The sequence below is a fragment of the Coregonus lavaretus genome (assembly GCF_964263955.1).
Source record: "Coregonus lavaretus genome assembly, chromosome: 35".
Lineage (NCBI taxonomy): Eukaryota > Metazoa > Chordata > Actinopteri > Salmoniformes > Salmonidae > Coregonus > Coregonus lavaretus.
Window position 1 is genome coordinate 10282063 of NC_140022.1, and position 19019 is coordinate 10301081.

Consider the following 19019-nt stretch of genomic DNA (forward strand, 5'->3'; position numbering starts at 1 on the left):
CTGTTTGGGAAGAGAGCAACAACATAAACTGTTCTTCCTCCTCAGAGTTCCAAATGATTTTATCATGGGCTGCCATTGCCTTCCCATAGATAAGATCACTTAATTTACCCGTATGCAGTACATAATGGAGTACCCAAGCTTTACAGCAGTCTATCCTTACCAAAAAGCTCATCATCCTTCATCTAATTTCTTTTTTTTTCTCTAGTCCTTATCTACCTAATCCTATTGCTAAATCAATGATCTAGGCAATAGTTGTCTCGCCTTAGATTGTACATTCCTCTGATTACTGCAGCTTATTCCATTAATTTAGTTTCAAATATCACCCAATAAACCGTTCCATCCCACAGCATAGTAAACACCACCTATGAACTGTTGAAAATCCCCTAAATTCAACATAACAACCCTTTATAAACATCATGCTGGGTGTGTTTTTTTATTTATTTGAAAAACCCAATTGAAAAATATCAATCAAAGATAGTTAGGCTCAACTTAATTTGGTAGCTCCCTCTTATGACCTAAATACTGCCTAACTTCATAAAATTCCTCAAAATTCCTCGAGTATACAATGATTATTTAATTGATTACTCTAAATCTGCTACATGTGATCTCATTCAAATGATCCATTATCAATTATTTGATCCACTTGGCTGATTGTCTCACTGTCTTCCTGTTTACATTCATGTACTTTGGAGAAGTCAGCATGTCGGTGGTAAGGTTCCCTTAAATTATTACACAACTCAGTTATTTTCCCAACATATTACCCATCATTTGCCCATGGTAGGACTGCTCCATTGGCATCCCCTGAAACCCACTGTACCCGAACAGCTGCCCAATCTTTCCCAACTAGGGTTCTGACTGTCCTCTCAATTTCCCCTGTGTTTAGCTTAAAGCTTGCTGCTAAACTCTCCAAATTCCTCCTGAACCCCTCTGTTCCTGTCTTATGGTGCACTACACCCTCTATAGCTCTTACTACCTCTTTCTCTCTATCTAACTCTACCCTTAACCTGCCTCCCTGGCTTATTGTAGTTTTCTAATCTTTTTAACTCCCTGTTTTTAAACTCTCTGTGTTTACTCTCTCTAGCTTTTCCTGCCTCTTCCCTCTCTACCCTCCTATCATTACTGAATCAATGATAATACATTTACATTCTAGTCACCCAGCAGACGCTCCTATCCAGAGCGACCTACAGTTAGTGAATACATATTATTCTTTTTATTATTCTTTTTTTTTCCTACTGGCCTCCCCCCGTGGGAATCGAACCCATAACCCTGGCGTTGCAAACACCATGCTCTATCAACTGAGCTACATCCCTGCCGGCCATTTTCCCCCCTACCCTGGACGACGCTGGGCCAATTGTGCGCCGCCCATTAATCTCCCGGTCGCTGCCGGCTGCGACAGAGCCTGGATCCGAACCAGGATCTCTAGTGGCACAGTTAGCCCTGCGATGCAGTGCCTTAGACCACTGCGCCACTCAGGATAATAATAACTGCAATAACTATCAATAATAATTATAATAACTATTACGAATTATATTGTCCTTTTTCTGATGTTATAATTGTAGTCTATTCCATCACTTTAGTTTAAAATATAAAGTTATTTATAACAAATCCAGAACCCACCACAGGCTGGCGCTATTCCCCCAGCACAACAGCCAATGCCACTTGCTTCCCTGTAACGAAAATAAATTATCGTTTTAAAATTTTCCAACTATTTGTATTTTCCCGCTAACCCATTTCAGTTCGCTATTCAATATCTTTAACAGTTCTCTCTGATTCGGCCCCAATCAATAAAACAAATGCTTGATATCGTTGATCAGCATACATGACATTCCTACCATCTGAACTTATTTACTGTCTCTCGCCCCCCCCCCCCCCCCCTTCCTACAATATGGGGGAGGCGCGGGAAACTTCCCTACAATCTTCCTTCTTAGGAAATAATGTCATTCGTACTTATAACATATTTTCATAGACATATCTAGAATATTACTAAAGCTATCTAATGCAACTTTTAATACACGTAAAAAAAACTCTCTCTCTCTCCACCCATTCCTTATTGAATAAGTGCGTCTTCCTAGTTACCCCATAACCACGCCTCAAATCTTTTATTCAGCATTTAACCAACCAAATACTAAGTAGTATCGGTTATCATTTATACCCGCCATTGAATTCCCTCATACACACATATTTCACCTTATGCCATTCAAATGCCCAACACAACAGAATAGTTCCATGCAAACCTCTATTGGCTCTTCAAGTCGCTCCGGACCAGAGCGTCTGCCAAATGACCAAAAATGCAAATGTAATTATTCTCTACTTTCTCACTCATTACGTACGTCTACGTTTGAGTGCGAAAGTTCATACATATGCATCGTTGGACTTTATAGGTACCTCTCACATAATCGCTTTGTGGTGTTTTTAGCCAATTCTTAATTGACACTAATCATTTTTTCAAATCTTTTCCTTTGTTACCGTTGAAGCACTTTCGCGCTTAAAAAAAACACTCGCTGTCCCTAGCCCCTCCTTTCGCTGTTTTTTCAAATTCAATTGATATGCATCTGCCTACTTTTTTCCGAGATGCCCAATAAATTCATACCTCTTCTCACAAATGGATCCATAAACCATATTTCTTCGATCTCTTTAGAAGTTTTATTTCCCCTGGCGGAAAAATAAAAATCCCCCCTCTAGTAATAATTCCCAGAATTATTGTTCTAGGAGCTATTATTTTAGTGCGTCTTTTGAGCCAACGTATGATTTGCTTTTGTAATTAACCATTTAAAATTATTTAACCCCTAACCCAGAGCTTTTATTTAAAACTCCGGTTTCATGAAAGGGGTCGATAACCATTTTTTCTCACGCGACCTAATTTTTTAGCTCCTTCCTAGAAATAATTATCACGTATACTGATGGATTCTTAAGTCTCACACGTACACAACATTATACAATAATTTGCTACACCTATTTGTAACCTAGAGGTCGTAACTGCTCTAGTTTCATGAAACACACAGAGTTCTAGCAAATCCCCAGTCGTATACGCGACTTTTGACCCGTTTATCCATAGCACACGACGAAAATCATCCCTTTCCCTGTTTTATCGTAGTACTGTACCCAATACAGTCTCAATAAAAAACTAGTTTACATTGGTGATGGCCTTCACCCCTTGTCATTTCGGACTAGATTATTCTGGTTATAGCTATTTACCTAGGGTCAATTGCGGACCCTCCCTGTTTCGTAATAATTATTACTTCCTTTGAGACTTTGGTAACAATTTTCTGCCCTCTCTCACTCTCTCATACAAGTTCAAATCATTTTACCAAAATCCATGAATAAAAATTACTGACCTTTTCCTCGCAGTCTGGATTAAAATGCTTTTTCAAACTTGTTAACGTCTTTATCGTTCATAAAGAGTAATCACCGGCCTGTTTATAACCTTAACGTCGAAGGCCAGGACTCTTTTACGGACTGCTATCAACCGCCCGTGCACGGATTTCGGTGACTTTAGAACGATAAAGATGTATTAAGATCCGGCTCGAAGGACCAATCTGTCATGTGAATTTCTATCTCTAATTCAAACTAAGCTTGAATCATTACTAGAGGTTGTAAGGCTCTGGTTTTAATCATCAATGATTCAAGGTCCACAACTCACAAGACTTATATGTATTTTTATTCATGGAGAGAGCTCTCCCGCTAAAAACACATACATACTGTTTTTATACTTCTTGACAAACAAAGGCACTATGCTCCTCCCACCTTTAGGTGGCTTTCTTAAACAGTTCCCGCCTCCTCCTTTACCCTTGAATGTTTAGTACCCCCTCTGTTAGTGGGTTGACACTACATGATAATTCGAATATCGTATACACATTTCTACTGTATTTGGGGTGAAATCCTTTAGTCATTATTTTTAATACACAAATTAATCTATCACCTCTCCAACTGTCTCGCTGACTTCCCCTTCCCCACTAACAGAATTCTTCAGCTTGCAGATGTACTTGTAACCATTTGTTGGTTTGCCAGTGTCGCTCTTAAAGACATTCATCTGTTTATCTAAGACCTCCCACTCCCCCTCTCCCACTTTCCAGCTGTAGGTGATGGGTTCAGCATCAGTGGTGTCACCTTCACAGGTCAGAGTGCAGGAGGTTTTGTCTGGGGTACAGGATGAAGTGATTGTGGGTTTCGGGACTGCTTCTGTAAATAGAGGAAAGAAACAGGAATAATTTGGGAAAATGCTTGTGAGGCACTGAATAACCTGCTGTTTCGTGCACGACCACGCGCACACATACACACATGTACATACACACAGATGTATGCACACACACACACACACACACACACACACACAGAAACACTTACTGATAACAGACAGTTTATATGTCTTGTCAAGCAGTTTGCTGTTGAACTTCACAGAATAAAGTCCACTGTCTGTTTTCGTCAATCCACTGATTCTCAGCTCTCCAGTAGTCTGGTCCAGGGTTGTGCGGCCATTGAAGGGAGCATAGATGTCCAGACCAAAATCCTTGACCCACTCTGCCACCTTGTTCTTCCCATGCTTCCATATGATGCCTGTGATGGGGCCAGGCACTGTGGACTTGTCTGGCTTCAACACGAGCTCACCTCCCACTTTATGATAAAGATCTGGAAAAGCAGACATTTCATACATGTAAAAGAGTATCAATGTATCCAGGGTAACACATTATGGTTAGGGTATGAATATGTGGTCCTAACCTTATTGGCATTGAAAGTGACATTATTATGAACCTTTACTTTTTATGTCAAGAATTCTGCTTGCTGGGCGTACCTGGCCTATCTAGTCTGCCCATTTTGCCAGTATTTGCCCCCTCACCACCACCACTGGAGCGGAAATGTATCTACGCTACACCATAGATGAAAATCTTTGGGTACACCCTGCCTCTGAGGCTGTCCACTATTATATCACCAGCTAGGTTTCCATCCAATTTGCGACTGATTTTCATGTGAATATTGAAAAATCTGCATAAAACAATATGCACATTTTCCCACCAGAGATATGTTTCCATTAAACTGAGTTTTTGTGGATAAAAGGCTGCATGATGACGTAGTGAAAATACAAATTATGCCATTAAATTCCCATGTACCGAATAAAAAATACAAGTTTAATTGGGTTTCCATCGCATTTTACACTCTACTGATGGTTTGTCCAAATCTTTTGCGTTATATAGACTGTTGTGTTATATAGACTGTTATCTACATAACTGTTATCTACAGCTAAGGTATCTACATTATGAGATTATTATGGATAAGAGCGAAATTATTTGTATTTATCAAATTGCAACAAAGCATCGATCATCATGTCACCAGAATAAGAACGTCAATATTTATTGGAAAGGAGCATGAAACTCATCACCTTGCACATTCACCACCCTGTGAAGTTCATCATCATTTGTTTAATCTGTAGCCTAATAAACTGCATGCTATCCCGAGTCGTAGTAGGAGGACCACACAACATGTCATCGCGTGACCAAGTTTATTTCGATATGATGGTTATTATAACCATAAAAGCGCATAAAAGCGCAATTAAAGATCCAACCTTGTCTAGCGTATTTTGTTTTGTCGACATTTGGAAAGTTTACCGAAAATGTTGTTTCACACACACACGAAAACACACATGTACACACACATACACACGTCCACACACACATAAACACTTTCTGATAACATAATGTATATGTCCGCTAAAGCAGTTTGTTTGCTGTTGAACTCCACATAATAAACCTCACTGATTGTTTTCAACATAGTGCAGCATTCAAAATGTCCTACAACACTGGCAGTGTTACTGACATATCAATACATAAGACAGTAGCACACTTATGAGTGTCCACTCACCTGAGCCAAACACCTCTCCAACTGTCTCGCTGACTTCCCCTTCCCCACTAACAGAATTCTTCAGCTTGCAGATGTACTTTGTAGTGTATTAAGATTATGACGTTGTTAATGTTTTTAAGTGGATCCGGAGAGGATGTTTATTTTAGTGTCAGAGGGAATGGTTTTAGTGTGACACCCCGGATAGGACAGAGAAGTCTGTGTGTTGTAGACAGGGGATTGGACAGTAGAGGGAGCCACCCATATATTGGGAAGATTATATATACTGGGTAAAAACGACAAAGAGGTTAGAGCGGCCATTGCAATCTGGGACGCCGTTCTCCGGGTGATCTTGACACCTGTAACCTCATGCTGAAATCTTGTGATATGAATAAAACTTATGATCAAAGGTTCAGTATGAGCGGACTCCTTTGTTTATCAGCAATAATTGCCAGCATTGACCCGATACTACAAATGGCGTCACGAAAAGGGAGGGTCTGCATCTCTTCTTTGTTCCATTCAAGCGCCAAGCTAACTCGTTCTGAAGTCATGGCCAGATAAGGGTGAGTTTTTTTTTTCTCACCGCTTTGGGAGTTTGTTAGTTTGGATGCTATCTGGTAAACAGCGCAAAAGGGGGGAGAGCCTATAGATTGGCTATAGAGATATGTTGCTTGAATAGGAAGTCAAGAACAATCGATGGAAGTGAATAAGGCCAAGATATGTATACAAGTTAGGACATTGTGGATTTGATAAGCCCTCAGCGAGGCGACCCCTAGGGTGGGCCATAAATCCTGATAACGCATTCGGTGTGACTAGGTCAGTCTGGGACTGGGGTTTGGAATATGCATTTTATTGCATGTTACCGCTGAGCTGGTGGTTGACGAAGCATTTGTCTGATGTAACCTCTCATAGATTATCCATAACTCACGGCAGCCTAAAGTTAGTTATAAAAGAAAAATAATTTAAGGCGCAATGTCGGGTACATTGTTTCATGCTACATGGTGCATACAGGCTAATGCTAATGCTAAATGCAATATGCTGCATGCTAACATGTGACCTTAGAGGTCCACTGCGATGGAATAAAGCATCTTAAATTATGTTTGTGTGTGTAGAATTTCGGTTCTATGTTCTGTGAGCTCTGTTAAATGTTGTTTGACTATGAGAAGAAAACGGAGTTACAGCAGGACTGTTAACTGTGTGTTTGGGTTGGAGAGAGAACTAAGAATCTCCCTTCCACGGTGAAATCGTATTTTTGAATGTACCGCGCATGCGTGTGATTTTACGACACTAGATTACGACACGTTTGATTTTACGGCACTAGATTATGACACTAGGTTTAGGTGTTATTGGGTTAAGTGAATTAACTTATGTGAATTTGTTAGATGGGAAGGAAAATCAGGTAACAGCGAACCCTGATGCATTGGATGAAACCAGTGAGGGCTAAAAATTGTTTTTGTTCTAATAAAACATGGAGGGTTTGTGGTGATAAAGCGTATATATTCTTACCCTATGGATGGACAGGATGTTGTTACATGTCAACGTTGAAGCTTCCATATGAGGTTTCATTAAAAGAGGGGTAGCACCGGACACAGATAAATCTGAATCTAGGTTTGGAAATAGGGTGAAAAGAGACATGGCGACATTTCATAGTCTTGAAGCCTATCATTGGAGGATAAGTCTAAGAGAGAAGGGGGGACTTGGGATGGGGTAACATTTGGGAAGATCATATTGATAATATTAGTTATACTTTGATTCCAGATAGTTATAGATGCATTGAAGAAAATAAGGGATGCGTTTGGTAGATCTGAAGGAGCTGGATGGTCAGCAAAGACTTGGTTCCAAGATCAGTTAGGCCCAGTGGGAGCAGTGATGGATTAGATTTTAATGGCAGTTCTGATAGCACTGTGTGTGATGTTTTTCTTTTGTAATTTGTTACTGACCTTTGAGAAAGCTATGATATTGAGATAGGTTGGAGTTGTGATGCCTGGAGACAACGCTCAGATGCCGTTGTTGACTGTTCCTGATCTGGATGAAGATGGACAAGTGGGACTGGATGGAGTATTGATGGATAAATATCCTTTTTGATTATTTGATCATTTAAAAAAAAAAAAAATCAATATTAGTGTGATTTTAGTATGATGTTATGAATCAAAGGGGGGAAATAGGATGATGTGATTCATATATCATTTTATATCATTTTTTATATTCTTAGTTGATATTGATGTTTTAATTTGAAAGTGTTGTTTTGCAAAAGATACTGTTTGGTCTTTTCTTTTCTTCCAGAAGCATTTGGGGGAATATGTAGAGATTGAAATACTCAAACAAGGACAATATGAAGGGAACTGGAGGAGATGGAACAAGGAAGGTGTGGAAATGTTCCGATTCCATCATCGAAGATGCATTGGAAGAGGAGACTACGGAGGAGATTAAGTGTAGTGGACTACATTCCAGTGTCTGCAATGAAATATAGACATATTTGCATGTGTAATACATAATGTGTGTCATTTTCTTAGGTATTAATTTTTGTAGAATGATATTTGATGATTATTGGATACATGTGGGGATCTTAGATGTTTTTGTTTATTTCGTGAATGCTTAGGGACAGGGAGTCTAGGCAGGGATAGAGATCCACTGTAGGGTCCGATGGGTTGACCAGCCTCAGAGTGGACATTTTGGATAGTATTTTGTTTGCTGGGGCTTTCATGTGTATTTAATTGCATCATAGTTTCAAATGCATTGATAAAGATTTATGAATTCATCGGGAGTACCTAGGTGGTTGCCTGGGGCAGAGGGACTGTGAGAGAATTTTACTGTCTTGATTGATGGATGGATATTTGGAACGATGGCTGCCAGACAGTTTTTCGCTCTCACACTCCATAAAGATTTGTTCATATTTCATAGTAATGTATTCACACTCCATAAAGATTTGTTCATATTTCATAGTAATGTATTCACACTTCATAAAGATTTGTTCATATTTCATAGAAAGGTATTTACACTCTAGAGAAAAATGTTTTTGGTTTAATGTTAAAGATACTCAATAAGATAAATTGTTACTTGTCATAATCCTATTCTGTTTGTTTTCGAGACTTTTAGTTCGTCTCGAAGAGGGGAATGTAGTGTATTAAGATTATGACGTTGTTAATGTTTTTAAGTGGAACCGGAGAGGATGTTTATTTTAGTGTCAGAGGGAATGGTTTTAGTGTGACACCCCGGATAGGACAGAGAAGTCTGTGTGTTGTAGACAGGGGATTGGACAGTAGAGGGAGCCACCCATATCTTGGGAAGATTATATATACTGGGTAAAAAACGACGAAGAGGTTAGAGCGGCCATTGCAATCTGGGACGCCGTTCTCCGGGTGATCTTGACACCTGTAACCTCATGCTGAAATCTTGTGATATGAATAAAACTCATGATCAAAGGTTCAGTATGAGCGGACTCCTTTGTTTATCAGCAATAATTGCCAGCATTGACCCGATACTACAACTTGTAACCATTGGTTGGTTTGCCAGTGTCGCTCTTAAAGACATTCATCTGTTTATCTAAGACCTCCCACTCCCCCTCTCCCACTTTCCAGCTGTAGGTGATGGGTTCAGCATCAGTGGTGTCACCTTCACAGGTCAGAGTGCAGGAGGTTTTGTCTGGGGTACAGGATGAAGTGATTGTGGGTTTCGGGACTGCTTCTGTAAATAGAGGAAAGAAACAGGAATAATTTGGGAAAATGCTTGTGAGGGACTGAATAACCTGCTGTTTCGTGCACGACCACGCGCACACATACACACATGTACATACACACAGATGTATGCACACACACACACACACACACACACACACAGAAACACTTACTGATAACAGACAGTTTATATGTCTTGTCAAGCAGTTTGCAGTTGAACTCCACAGAATAAACTCCACTGTCTGTTTTCGTCAATCCACTGATTCTCAGCTCTCCAGTAGTCTGGTCCAGGGTTGTGCGGCCATTGAAGGGAGCATAGATTTCCATAGCAAAATCCTTGACCCACTCTGCCACCTTGTTCTTCCCATGCTTCCATATGATGCCTGTAATGGGGCCAGGCACTGTGGACTTGTCTGGCTTCAACACGAGCTCACCTCCCACTTTATGATAAAGATCTGGAACAGCAGACATTTCATACATGTAAAAGAGTATCAATGTATCCAGGGTAACACATTATGGTTAGGGTATGAATATGTGGTCCTAACCTTATTGGCATTGAAAGTGACATTATTATGAACCTTTACTTTTTATGTCATGAATTCTGCTTGCTGGGCGTACCTGGCCTATCTAGTCTGCCCATTTTGCCAGTATTTGCCCCCTCACCACCACCACTGGAGCGGAAATGTATCTACGCTACACCATAGATGAAAATCTTTGTCTACACCCTGCCTCTGAGGCTGTCCACTATTATATCACCAGCTAGGTTTCCATCCAATTTGCGACTGATTTTCATGTGAATATTCAAAAATCTGCATAAAACAATATGCACATTTTCCCACCAGAGATATGTTTCCATTAAACTGAGTTTTTGTGGATAAAAGGCTGTATGATGACGTAGTGAAAATACAAATTATGCCATTAAATTCCCATGTACCGAATAAAAAATACAAGTTTAATTGGGTTTCCATCGCATTTTACACTCTACTGATGGTTTGTCCAAATCTTTTGCGTTATATAGACTGTTGTGTTATATAGACTGTTATCTACATAACTGTTATCTACAGCTAAGGTATCTACATTATGAGATTATTATGGATAAGAGCGAAATTATTTGTATTTATCAAATTGCAACAAAGCATCGATCATCATGTCACCAGAATAAGAACGTCAATATTTATTGGAAAGGAGCATCAAACTCATAACCTTGCACATTCACCACCCTGTGAAGTTCATCATCATTTGTTTAATCTGTAGCCTAATAAACTGCATGCTATCCCGAGTCGTAGTAGGAGGACCACACAACATGTCATCGCGTGACCAAGTTTATTTCCATATGATGGTTATTATAACCATAAAAGCGCATAAAAGCGCAATTAAAGATCCCACCTTGTCTAGCGTATTTTGTTTTGTCGACATTTGGAAAGTTTACCGAAAAATGTTGCTTCACACACACACGTAAACACACATGTACACACACATACACACGTACACACACACATAAACACTTACTGATAACATAATATATATGTCCGCTAAAGCAGTTTGTTTGCTGTTGAACTCCACATAATAAACCTCACTGATTGTTTTCAACATAGTGCAGCATTCAAAATGTCCTACAACACTGGCAGTGTTACTGACATATCAATACATAAGACAGTAGCACACTTATGAGTGTCCACTCACCTGGGCCAAACACCTGTCCAACTGGCTCACTGGCTTCCCCTTCCCCAGCAGAGTTCTTCAGCTTGCAGAAGTACTTGTAACTGTTGGTTGATTTGCCTGTATCGCTTTTAGAAACAACCAGATGTTTTCCTATGACCTCCCACGCCCCCTCTCCCACTTTCCAGCTGTAGGTGACGGGTTCAGCATCAGTGGTGTCACCTTCACAGGTCAGAGTGCAGGAGGTTTTGTCTGGGTTACAGGATGAAGTGATTGTGGGTTTGGGGACTTCCTCTGTAAATAGAGGAAAGAAACAGGAATAATTTGGGAAAATGCTTGTGAGGGACTGAATAACCTGCTGTTTCGTGCACGACCACGCGCACACATACACACATGTACATACACACAGATGTATGCACACACACACACACACACACACACACACACACACATAAACACTTACTGATAACAGACAGTTTATATGTCTTGTCAAGCAGTTTGCAGTTGAACTCCACAGAATAAACTCCACTGTCTGTTTTCGTCAATCCACTGATTCTCAGCTCTCCAGTAGTCTGGTCCAGGGTTGTGCGGCCATTGAAGGGAGCATAGATTTCCATAGCAAAATCCTTGACCCACTCTGCCACCTTGTTCTTCCCATGCTTCCATATGATGCCTGTAATGGGGCCAGGCACTGTGGACTTGTCTGGCTTCAACACGAGCTCACCTCCCACTTTATGATAAAGATCTGGAACAGCAGACATTTCATACATGTAAAAGAGTATCAATGTATCCAGGGTAACACATTATGGTTAGGGTATGAATATGTGGTCCTAACCTTATTGGCATTGAAAGTGACATTATTATGAACCTTTACTTTTTATGTCAAGAATTCTGCTTGCTGGGCGTACCTGGCCTATCTAGTCTGCCCATTTTGCCAGTATTTGCCCCCTCACCACCACCACTGGAGCGGAAATGTATCTACGCTACACCATAGATGAAAATCTTTGTCTACACCCTGCCTCTGAGGCTGTCCACTATTATATCACCAGCTAGGTTTCCATCCAATTTGCGACTGATTTTCATGTGAATATTCAAAAATCTGCATAAAACAATATGCACATTTTCCCACCAGAGATATGTTTCCATTAAACTGAGTTTTTGTGGATAAAAGGCTGTATGATGACGTAGTGAAAATACAAATTATGCCATTAAATTCCCATGTACCGAATAAAAAATACAAGTTTAATTGGGTTTCCATCGCATTTTACACTCTACTGATGGTTTGTCCAAATCTTTTGCGTTATATAGACTGTTGTGTTATATAGACTGTTATCTACATAACTGTTATCTACAGCTAAGGTATCTACATTATGAGATTATTATGGATAAGAGCGAAATTATTTGTATTTATCAAATTGCAACAAAGCATCGATCATCATGTCACCAGAATAAGAACGTCAATATTTATTGGAAAGGAGCATCAAACTCATAACCTTGCACATTCACCACCCTGTGAAGTTCATCATCATTTGTTTAATCTGTAGCCTAATAAACTGCATGCTATCCCGAGTCGTAGTAGGAGGACCACACAACATGTCATCGCGTGACCAAGTTTATTTCCATATGATGGTTATTATAACCATAAAAGCGCATAAAAGCGCAATTAAAGATCCCACCTTGTCTAGCGTATTTTGTTTTGTCGACATTTGGAAAGTTTACCGAAAAATGTTGCTTCACACACACACGTAAACACACATGTACACACACATACACACGTACACACACACATAAACACTTACTGATAACATAATATATATGTCCGCTAAAGCAGTTTGTTTGCTGTTGAACTCCACATAATAAACCTCACTGATTGTTTTCAACATAGTGCAGCATTCAAAATGTCCTACAACACTGGCAGTGTTACTGACATATCAATACATAAGACAGTAGCACACTTATGAGTGTCCACTCACCTGGGCCAAACACCTGTCCAACTGGCTCACTGGCTTCCCCTTCCCCAGCAGAGTTCTTCAGCTTGCAGAAGTACTTGTAACTGTTGGTTGATTTGCCTGTATCGCTTTTAGAAACAACCAGATGTTTTCCTATGACCTCCCACGCCCCCTCTCCCACTTTCCAGCTGTAGGTGACGGGTTCAGCATCAGTGGTGTCACCTTCACAGGTCAGAGTGCAGGAGGTTTTGTCTGGGTTACAGGATGAAGTGATTGTGGGTTTGGGGACTTCCTCTGTAAATAGAGGAAAGAAACAGGAATAATTTGGGAAAATGCTTGTGAGGGACTGAATAACCTGCTGTTTCGTGCACGACCACGCGCACACATACACACATGTACATACACACAGATGTATGCACACACACACACACACACACACACACACACACAGAAACACTTACTGATAACAGACAGTTTATATGTCTTGTCAAGCAGTTTGCAGTTGAACTCCACAGAATAAACTCCACTGTCTGTTTTCGTCAATCCACTGATTCTCAGCTCTCCAGTAGTCTGGTCCAGGGTTGTGCGGCCATTGAAGGGAGCATAGATTTCCATAGCAAAATCCTTGACCCACTCTGCCACCTTGTTCTTCCCATGCTTCCATATGATGCCTGTAATGGGGCCAGGCACTGTGGACTTGTCTGGCTTCAACACGAGCTCACCTCCCACTTTATGATAAAGATCTGGAACAGCAGACATTTCATACATGTAAAAGAGTATCAATGTATCCAGGGTAACACATTATGGTTAGGGTATGAATATGTGGTCCTAACCTTATTGGCATTGAAAGTGACATTATTATGAACCTTTACTTTTTATGTCAAGAATTCTGCTTGCTGGGCGTACCTGGCCTATCTAGTCTGCCCATTTTGCCAGTATTTGCCCCCTCACCACCACCACTGGAGCGGAAATGTATCTACGCTACACCATAGATGAAAATCTTTGTCTACACCCTGCCTCTGAGGCTGTCCACTATTATATCACCAGCTAGGTTTCCATCCAATTTGCGACTGATTTTCATGTGAATATTCAAAAATCTGCATAAAACAATATGCACATTTTCCCACCAGAGATATGTTTCCATTAAACTGAGTTTTTGTGGATAAAAGGCTGTATGATGACGTAGTGAAAATACAAATTATGCCATTAAATTCCCATGTACCGAATAAAAAATACAAGTTTAATTGGGTTTCCATCGCATTTTACACTCTACTGATGGTTTGTCCAAATCTTTTGCGTTATATAGACTGTTGTGTTATATAGACTGTTATCTACATAACTGTTATCTACAGCTAAGGTATCTACATTATGAGATTATTATGGATAAGAGCGAAATTATTTGTATTTATCAAATTGCAACAAAGCATCGATCATCATGTCACCAGAATAAGAACGTCAATATTTATTGGAAAGGAGCATCAAACTCATAACCTTGCACATTCACCACCCTGTGAAGTTCATCATCATTTGTTTAATCTGTAGCCTAATAAACTGCATGCTATCCCGAGTCGTAGTAGGAGGACCACACAACATGTCATCGCGTGACCAAGTTTATTTCCATATGATGGTTATTATAACCATAAAAGCGCATAAAAGCGCAATTAAAGATCCCACCTTGTCTAGCGTATTTTGTTTTGTCGACATTTGGAAAGTTTACCGAAAAATGTTGCTTCACACACACACGTAAACACACATGTACACACACATACACACGTACACACACACATAAACACTTACTGATAACATAATGTATATGTCCGCTAAAGCAGTTTGTTTGCTGTTGAACTCCACATAATAAACCTCACTGATTGTTTTCAACATAGTGCAGCATTCAAAATGTCCTACAACACTGGCAGTGTTACTGACATATCAATACATAAGACAGTAGCACACTTATGAGTGTCCACTCACCTGGGCCAAACACCTGTCCAACTGGCTCACTGGCTTCCCCTTCCCCAGCAGAGTTCTTCAGCTTGCAGAAGTACTTGTAACTGTTGGTTGATTTGCCTGTATCGCTTTTAGAAACAACCAGATGTTTTCCTATGACCTCCCACGCCCCCTCTCCCACTTTCCAGCTGTAGGTGACGGGTTCAGCATCAGTGGTGTCACCTTCACAGGTCAGAGTGCAGGAGGTTTTGTCTGGGTTACAGGATGAAGTGATTGTGGGTTTGGGGACTTCCTCTGTAAATAGAGGAAAGAAAAAGGAATAATTTGGGAAAATGTTTGTGAGGCACTGAATAACCTGCTGTTTCTACAAGACCACACACACACATACACACATGTATATATACACACACACACACACACACACAGAGAGCGAGAGAAACACTTACTGATAACAGATAGTTTATATGTCTTGTCAAGCTGTTTGTCGTTGAACTCCACAGAATAAATTCCACTGTCTGTTTTCGTCAATCCTCTGATTCTCAGCTCTCCAGTAGTCAGGTTCAGGGATGTGCGCTCTTTGAAGGCACCATAGATTTCCAGATCACCAAAATCCTTGTCCCACTCTGCCACCTTGTTCTTCCCATGCTTCCATAGGATGCTTGTGATGGGGCCAGGCTCTGTGGACTTGTCTGGCTTCAACAAGACCTCACCTCCCACTTTATGATAAAGATCTGGAAAAGCAGACATTTCATACATGTAAAAGAGTATCAATGTATCCAGGGTAACACATTATGGTTAGGGTATGAATATGTGGTCCTAACCTTATTGGCATTGAAAGTGACATTATTATGAACCTTTACTTTTTATGTCAAGAATTCTGCTTGCTGGGCGTACCTGGCCTATCTAGTCTGCCCATTTTGCCAGTATTTGCCCCCTCACCACCACCACTGGAGCGGAAATGTATCTACGCTACACCATAGATGAAAATCTTTGGGTACACCCTGCCTCTGAGGCTGTCCACTATTATATCACCAGCTAGGTTTCCATCCAATTTGTGACATATTTTCATGTGAATATTCAAAAATCTGCATTAAAACAATCTGCACATTTTCCCACCAGAGATATGTTTCCATTAAACTGAGTTTTTGCGGATAAAAGGCTGTATGATGACGTAGTGAAAATACAAATTATGCCATTAAATTCCCATGTACCGAATAAAAAATACAAGTTTAATTGGGTTTCCATCGCATTTTACACTCTACTGATGGTTTGTCCAAATCTTTTGCGTTATATAGACTGTTGTGTTATATAGACTGTTATCTACATAACTGTTATCTACAGCTAAGGTATCTACATTATGAGATTATTATGGATAAGAGCGAAATTATTTGTATTTATCAAATTGCAACAAAGCATCGATCATCATGTCACCAGAATAAGAACGTCAATATTTATTGGAAAGGAGCATCAAACTCATAACCTTGTACATTCACCACCCTGTGAAGTTCATCATCATGTGTTTATTCTGTAGCCTAATAAACTGCATGCTATCCCGAGTCGTAGTAGGAGGACCACACAACATGTCATCGCGTGACCAAGTTTATTTCCATATGATGGTTATTATAACCATATTTGCGCATAAAAGCGCAATTAATTTTACCGACACAAAAAGATCCCACCTTTTGTTTTGTCGACAGTTGGAAAGTTTACCGAAAAATGTTGTTTCACACACACATGTAAACACACATGTACACACACACACACGTACACACACACACAGAAACACTTACTGATAACATAATATATATGTCTGCTAAAGCAGTGATATATAGACTGTTGTGTTATATAGACTGTTTTGGTATATAGACTGTTTTGTTATATAGATGTTATATAGACTGTTGTGTTATATAGACTGTTGTGTTATATAGACTTTTGTGTTATATAGACTGTTGTGTTATATAGACTGTTGTGTTATATAGACTGTTGTGTTATATAGACTGTTGTGTTATATAGACTGTTGTGTTATATAGACTGTTGTGTTATATAGACTGTTGTGTTATATTGACTGTGTTATATAGACTGCTGTGTTATATAGATGTTGTATAGACTGTTGCGCTATATAGACTGTTGTGTCATATACACCACCGTTCAAAAATTTGGGGTCACTTAGAAATGTCCTTGATTTCGAAAGAAAAGCAATTTTTTCTTCCATTAAAGCAACATGAAATTTATCAGAAATACAGTGTAGTAATTGTTAATGTTGTAAATGGCTATTGTAGATGGAAATGACTGATTTTTAATTGAATATCTACATAGGTGTACAGAGGCCCATTATCAGCAACCATCAGTCCTGTGTTCCAATGGCATGTTGTGTTTAACTAATCCAAGTTTATCATTTTAAAAGGCTAATTGATCATTAGAAAACCCTTTTGCAATTATGTTAGCACAGCTGAAAACTGTTGTGCTGATTAAAGAAGCAATAAAACTGGCCTTCTTGAGACTAGTTAAGTATCTGGAGCATCAGCAATTGTGGGTTCGATTACAGGCTCAAAATGGCCAGAAACAAAGAACTTTCTTCTGAAACTCGTCAGTCTATTCTTGTTTTGAGAAATGAAGGCTATTCCATGCGAGAAATTGCCAAGAATCTGAAGATCTCGTACAACGCTGTGTACTACTCCCTTCACAGAACAGTGCAAACTGGCTCTAACCAGAATAGAAAGAGGAGTGGGAGGCCCCGGTGCACAACTGAGCAAGAGAACAAATACATTAGAGTGTCTAGTTTGAGAAACAGACGCCTCACAGGTCCTCAACTGGCAGCTTCATTAAATAGTACACGCAAAACACCAGTCTCAACGTCAACAGTGAAGAGGTGACTCCGGGTTGCTGACCTAGGCAGAGTTGCAAAGAAAAAGCTATATCTCAGACTGGCCAATAAAAAGAAAATATTAAGATGGGCAAAAGAACACAGACACTGGACAGAGGAAGATTGGAAAGAAAGTGTTATGGACAGACGGATTGAAGTTTGAGGTGTTCGGATCACAAAGAGGAACATTTGAGAGACGCAGACCAAATGAAAAGATGCTGGAGGAGTGCTTGATGCCATCTGTCAAGCATGGTGGAGGCAATATGATGGTCTGGGGGTGCTTTGGTGGTGGTAAAGTGGGAGATTTGTACAGGGTAAAATGGATCTTGAAGAAGGAAGGCTATCACTCCATTTTGCAACGCCATGCCATACCCTGTGGATGGCGCTTGATTGGAGCCAATTTCCTCCTACAACAGGATAATGACCCAAAGCACAGCTCCAAACTATGAAATAACTTTTTAGGGAAGAAGCAGTCAGCTGGTATTCTGTCTATAGTGGAGTGGAGAGCACAGTCACCGGATCTCATCCCTATTGAGCTGTTGTGGGAGCAGCTTGACCGTATGGTACGTAAGAAGTGCCCATCAAGCCAATCCAACTTGTGGGAGGTGCTTCAGGAAGCATGGGGTGAAATCTCTTCAGATTACCTCAACAAATTGACAACTAGAATGCCAAAGGTCTGCAAGGCTGTAATTGCTGCAAATGGAGGATTCTTTGACGAAAGCAATGTTTGAAGGACACAATTATTATTTTGTATTAAAAATCATTATTTCTAACCTTGTCAATGACTACATTTCCTATGCATTTTGCTGTCCTATTCAAACTCATTTCATGTATGTTTTCATGGAAAACAAGGACATTTCTAAGTGACCCCAAACTTTTGAACGGTAGTGTAGACTGTTGTGTTATATAGACTGTTGTGATATATAGACTGTTGTGTTATACAGACTGTTGTGATATATAGACTGTTGTGTTATACAGACTGTTGTGATATATAGACTGTTGTGTTATATAGACTGTTGTGTTATATAGACTTTGTTATATAGACTGTTGGGTTATATAGAATGTTGTGTTATTGTTATAATGACTTTTGATACAAGA

The 19019-nt window shown here is 39.9% G+C and overlaps 2 protein-coding genes across 2 annotated transcripts in view; both read right to left on the minus strand.

Moving 5' to 3' along the window:
• Nucleotides 1–19019, minus strand: part of LOC311109869 (uncharacterized protein) — a 75099-nt gene that overhangs the window by 18167 nt on the left and 37913 nt on the right. The window lies entirely within an intron of this gene.
• The window catches only part of LOC311109867 (titin-like), a 41971-nt gene that overhangs the window by 12198 nt on the left and 10754 nt on the right, over nucleotides 1–19019 (minus strand). Inside the window, exons 2-11 of the mRNA XM_084152881.1 lie at nucleotides 15505–15789; nucleotides 15083–15352; nucleotides 13573–13854; nucleotides 13136–13405; nucleotides 11626–11907; nucleotides 11187–11456; nucleotides 9677–9958; nucleotides 9442–9513; nucleotides 4345–4626; nucleotides 4108–4179 (exon numbers count right to left, since the gene is read on the minus strand). Of these exons, the coding sequence (XP_084009007.1) occupies nucleotides 4108–4179; nucleotides 4345–4626; nucleotides 9442–9513; nucleotides 9677–9958; nucleotides 11187–11456; nucleotides 11626–11907; nucleotides 13136–13405; nucleotides 13573–13854; nucleotides 15083–15352; nucleotides 15505–15789 (2367 nt within the window). The remainder of the gene's footprint in view (nucleotides 1–4107; nucleotides 4180–4344; nucleotides 4627–9441; nucleotides 9514–9676; nucleotides 9959–11186; nucleotides 11457–11625; nucleotides 11908–13135; nucleotides 13406–13572; nucleotides 13855–15082; nucleotides 15353–15504; nucleotides 15790–19019) is intronic.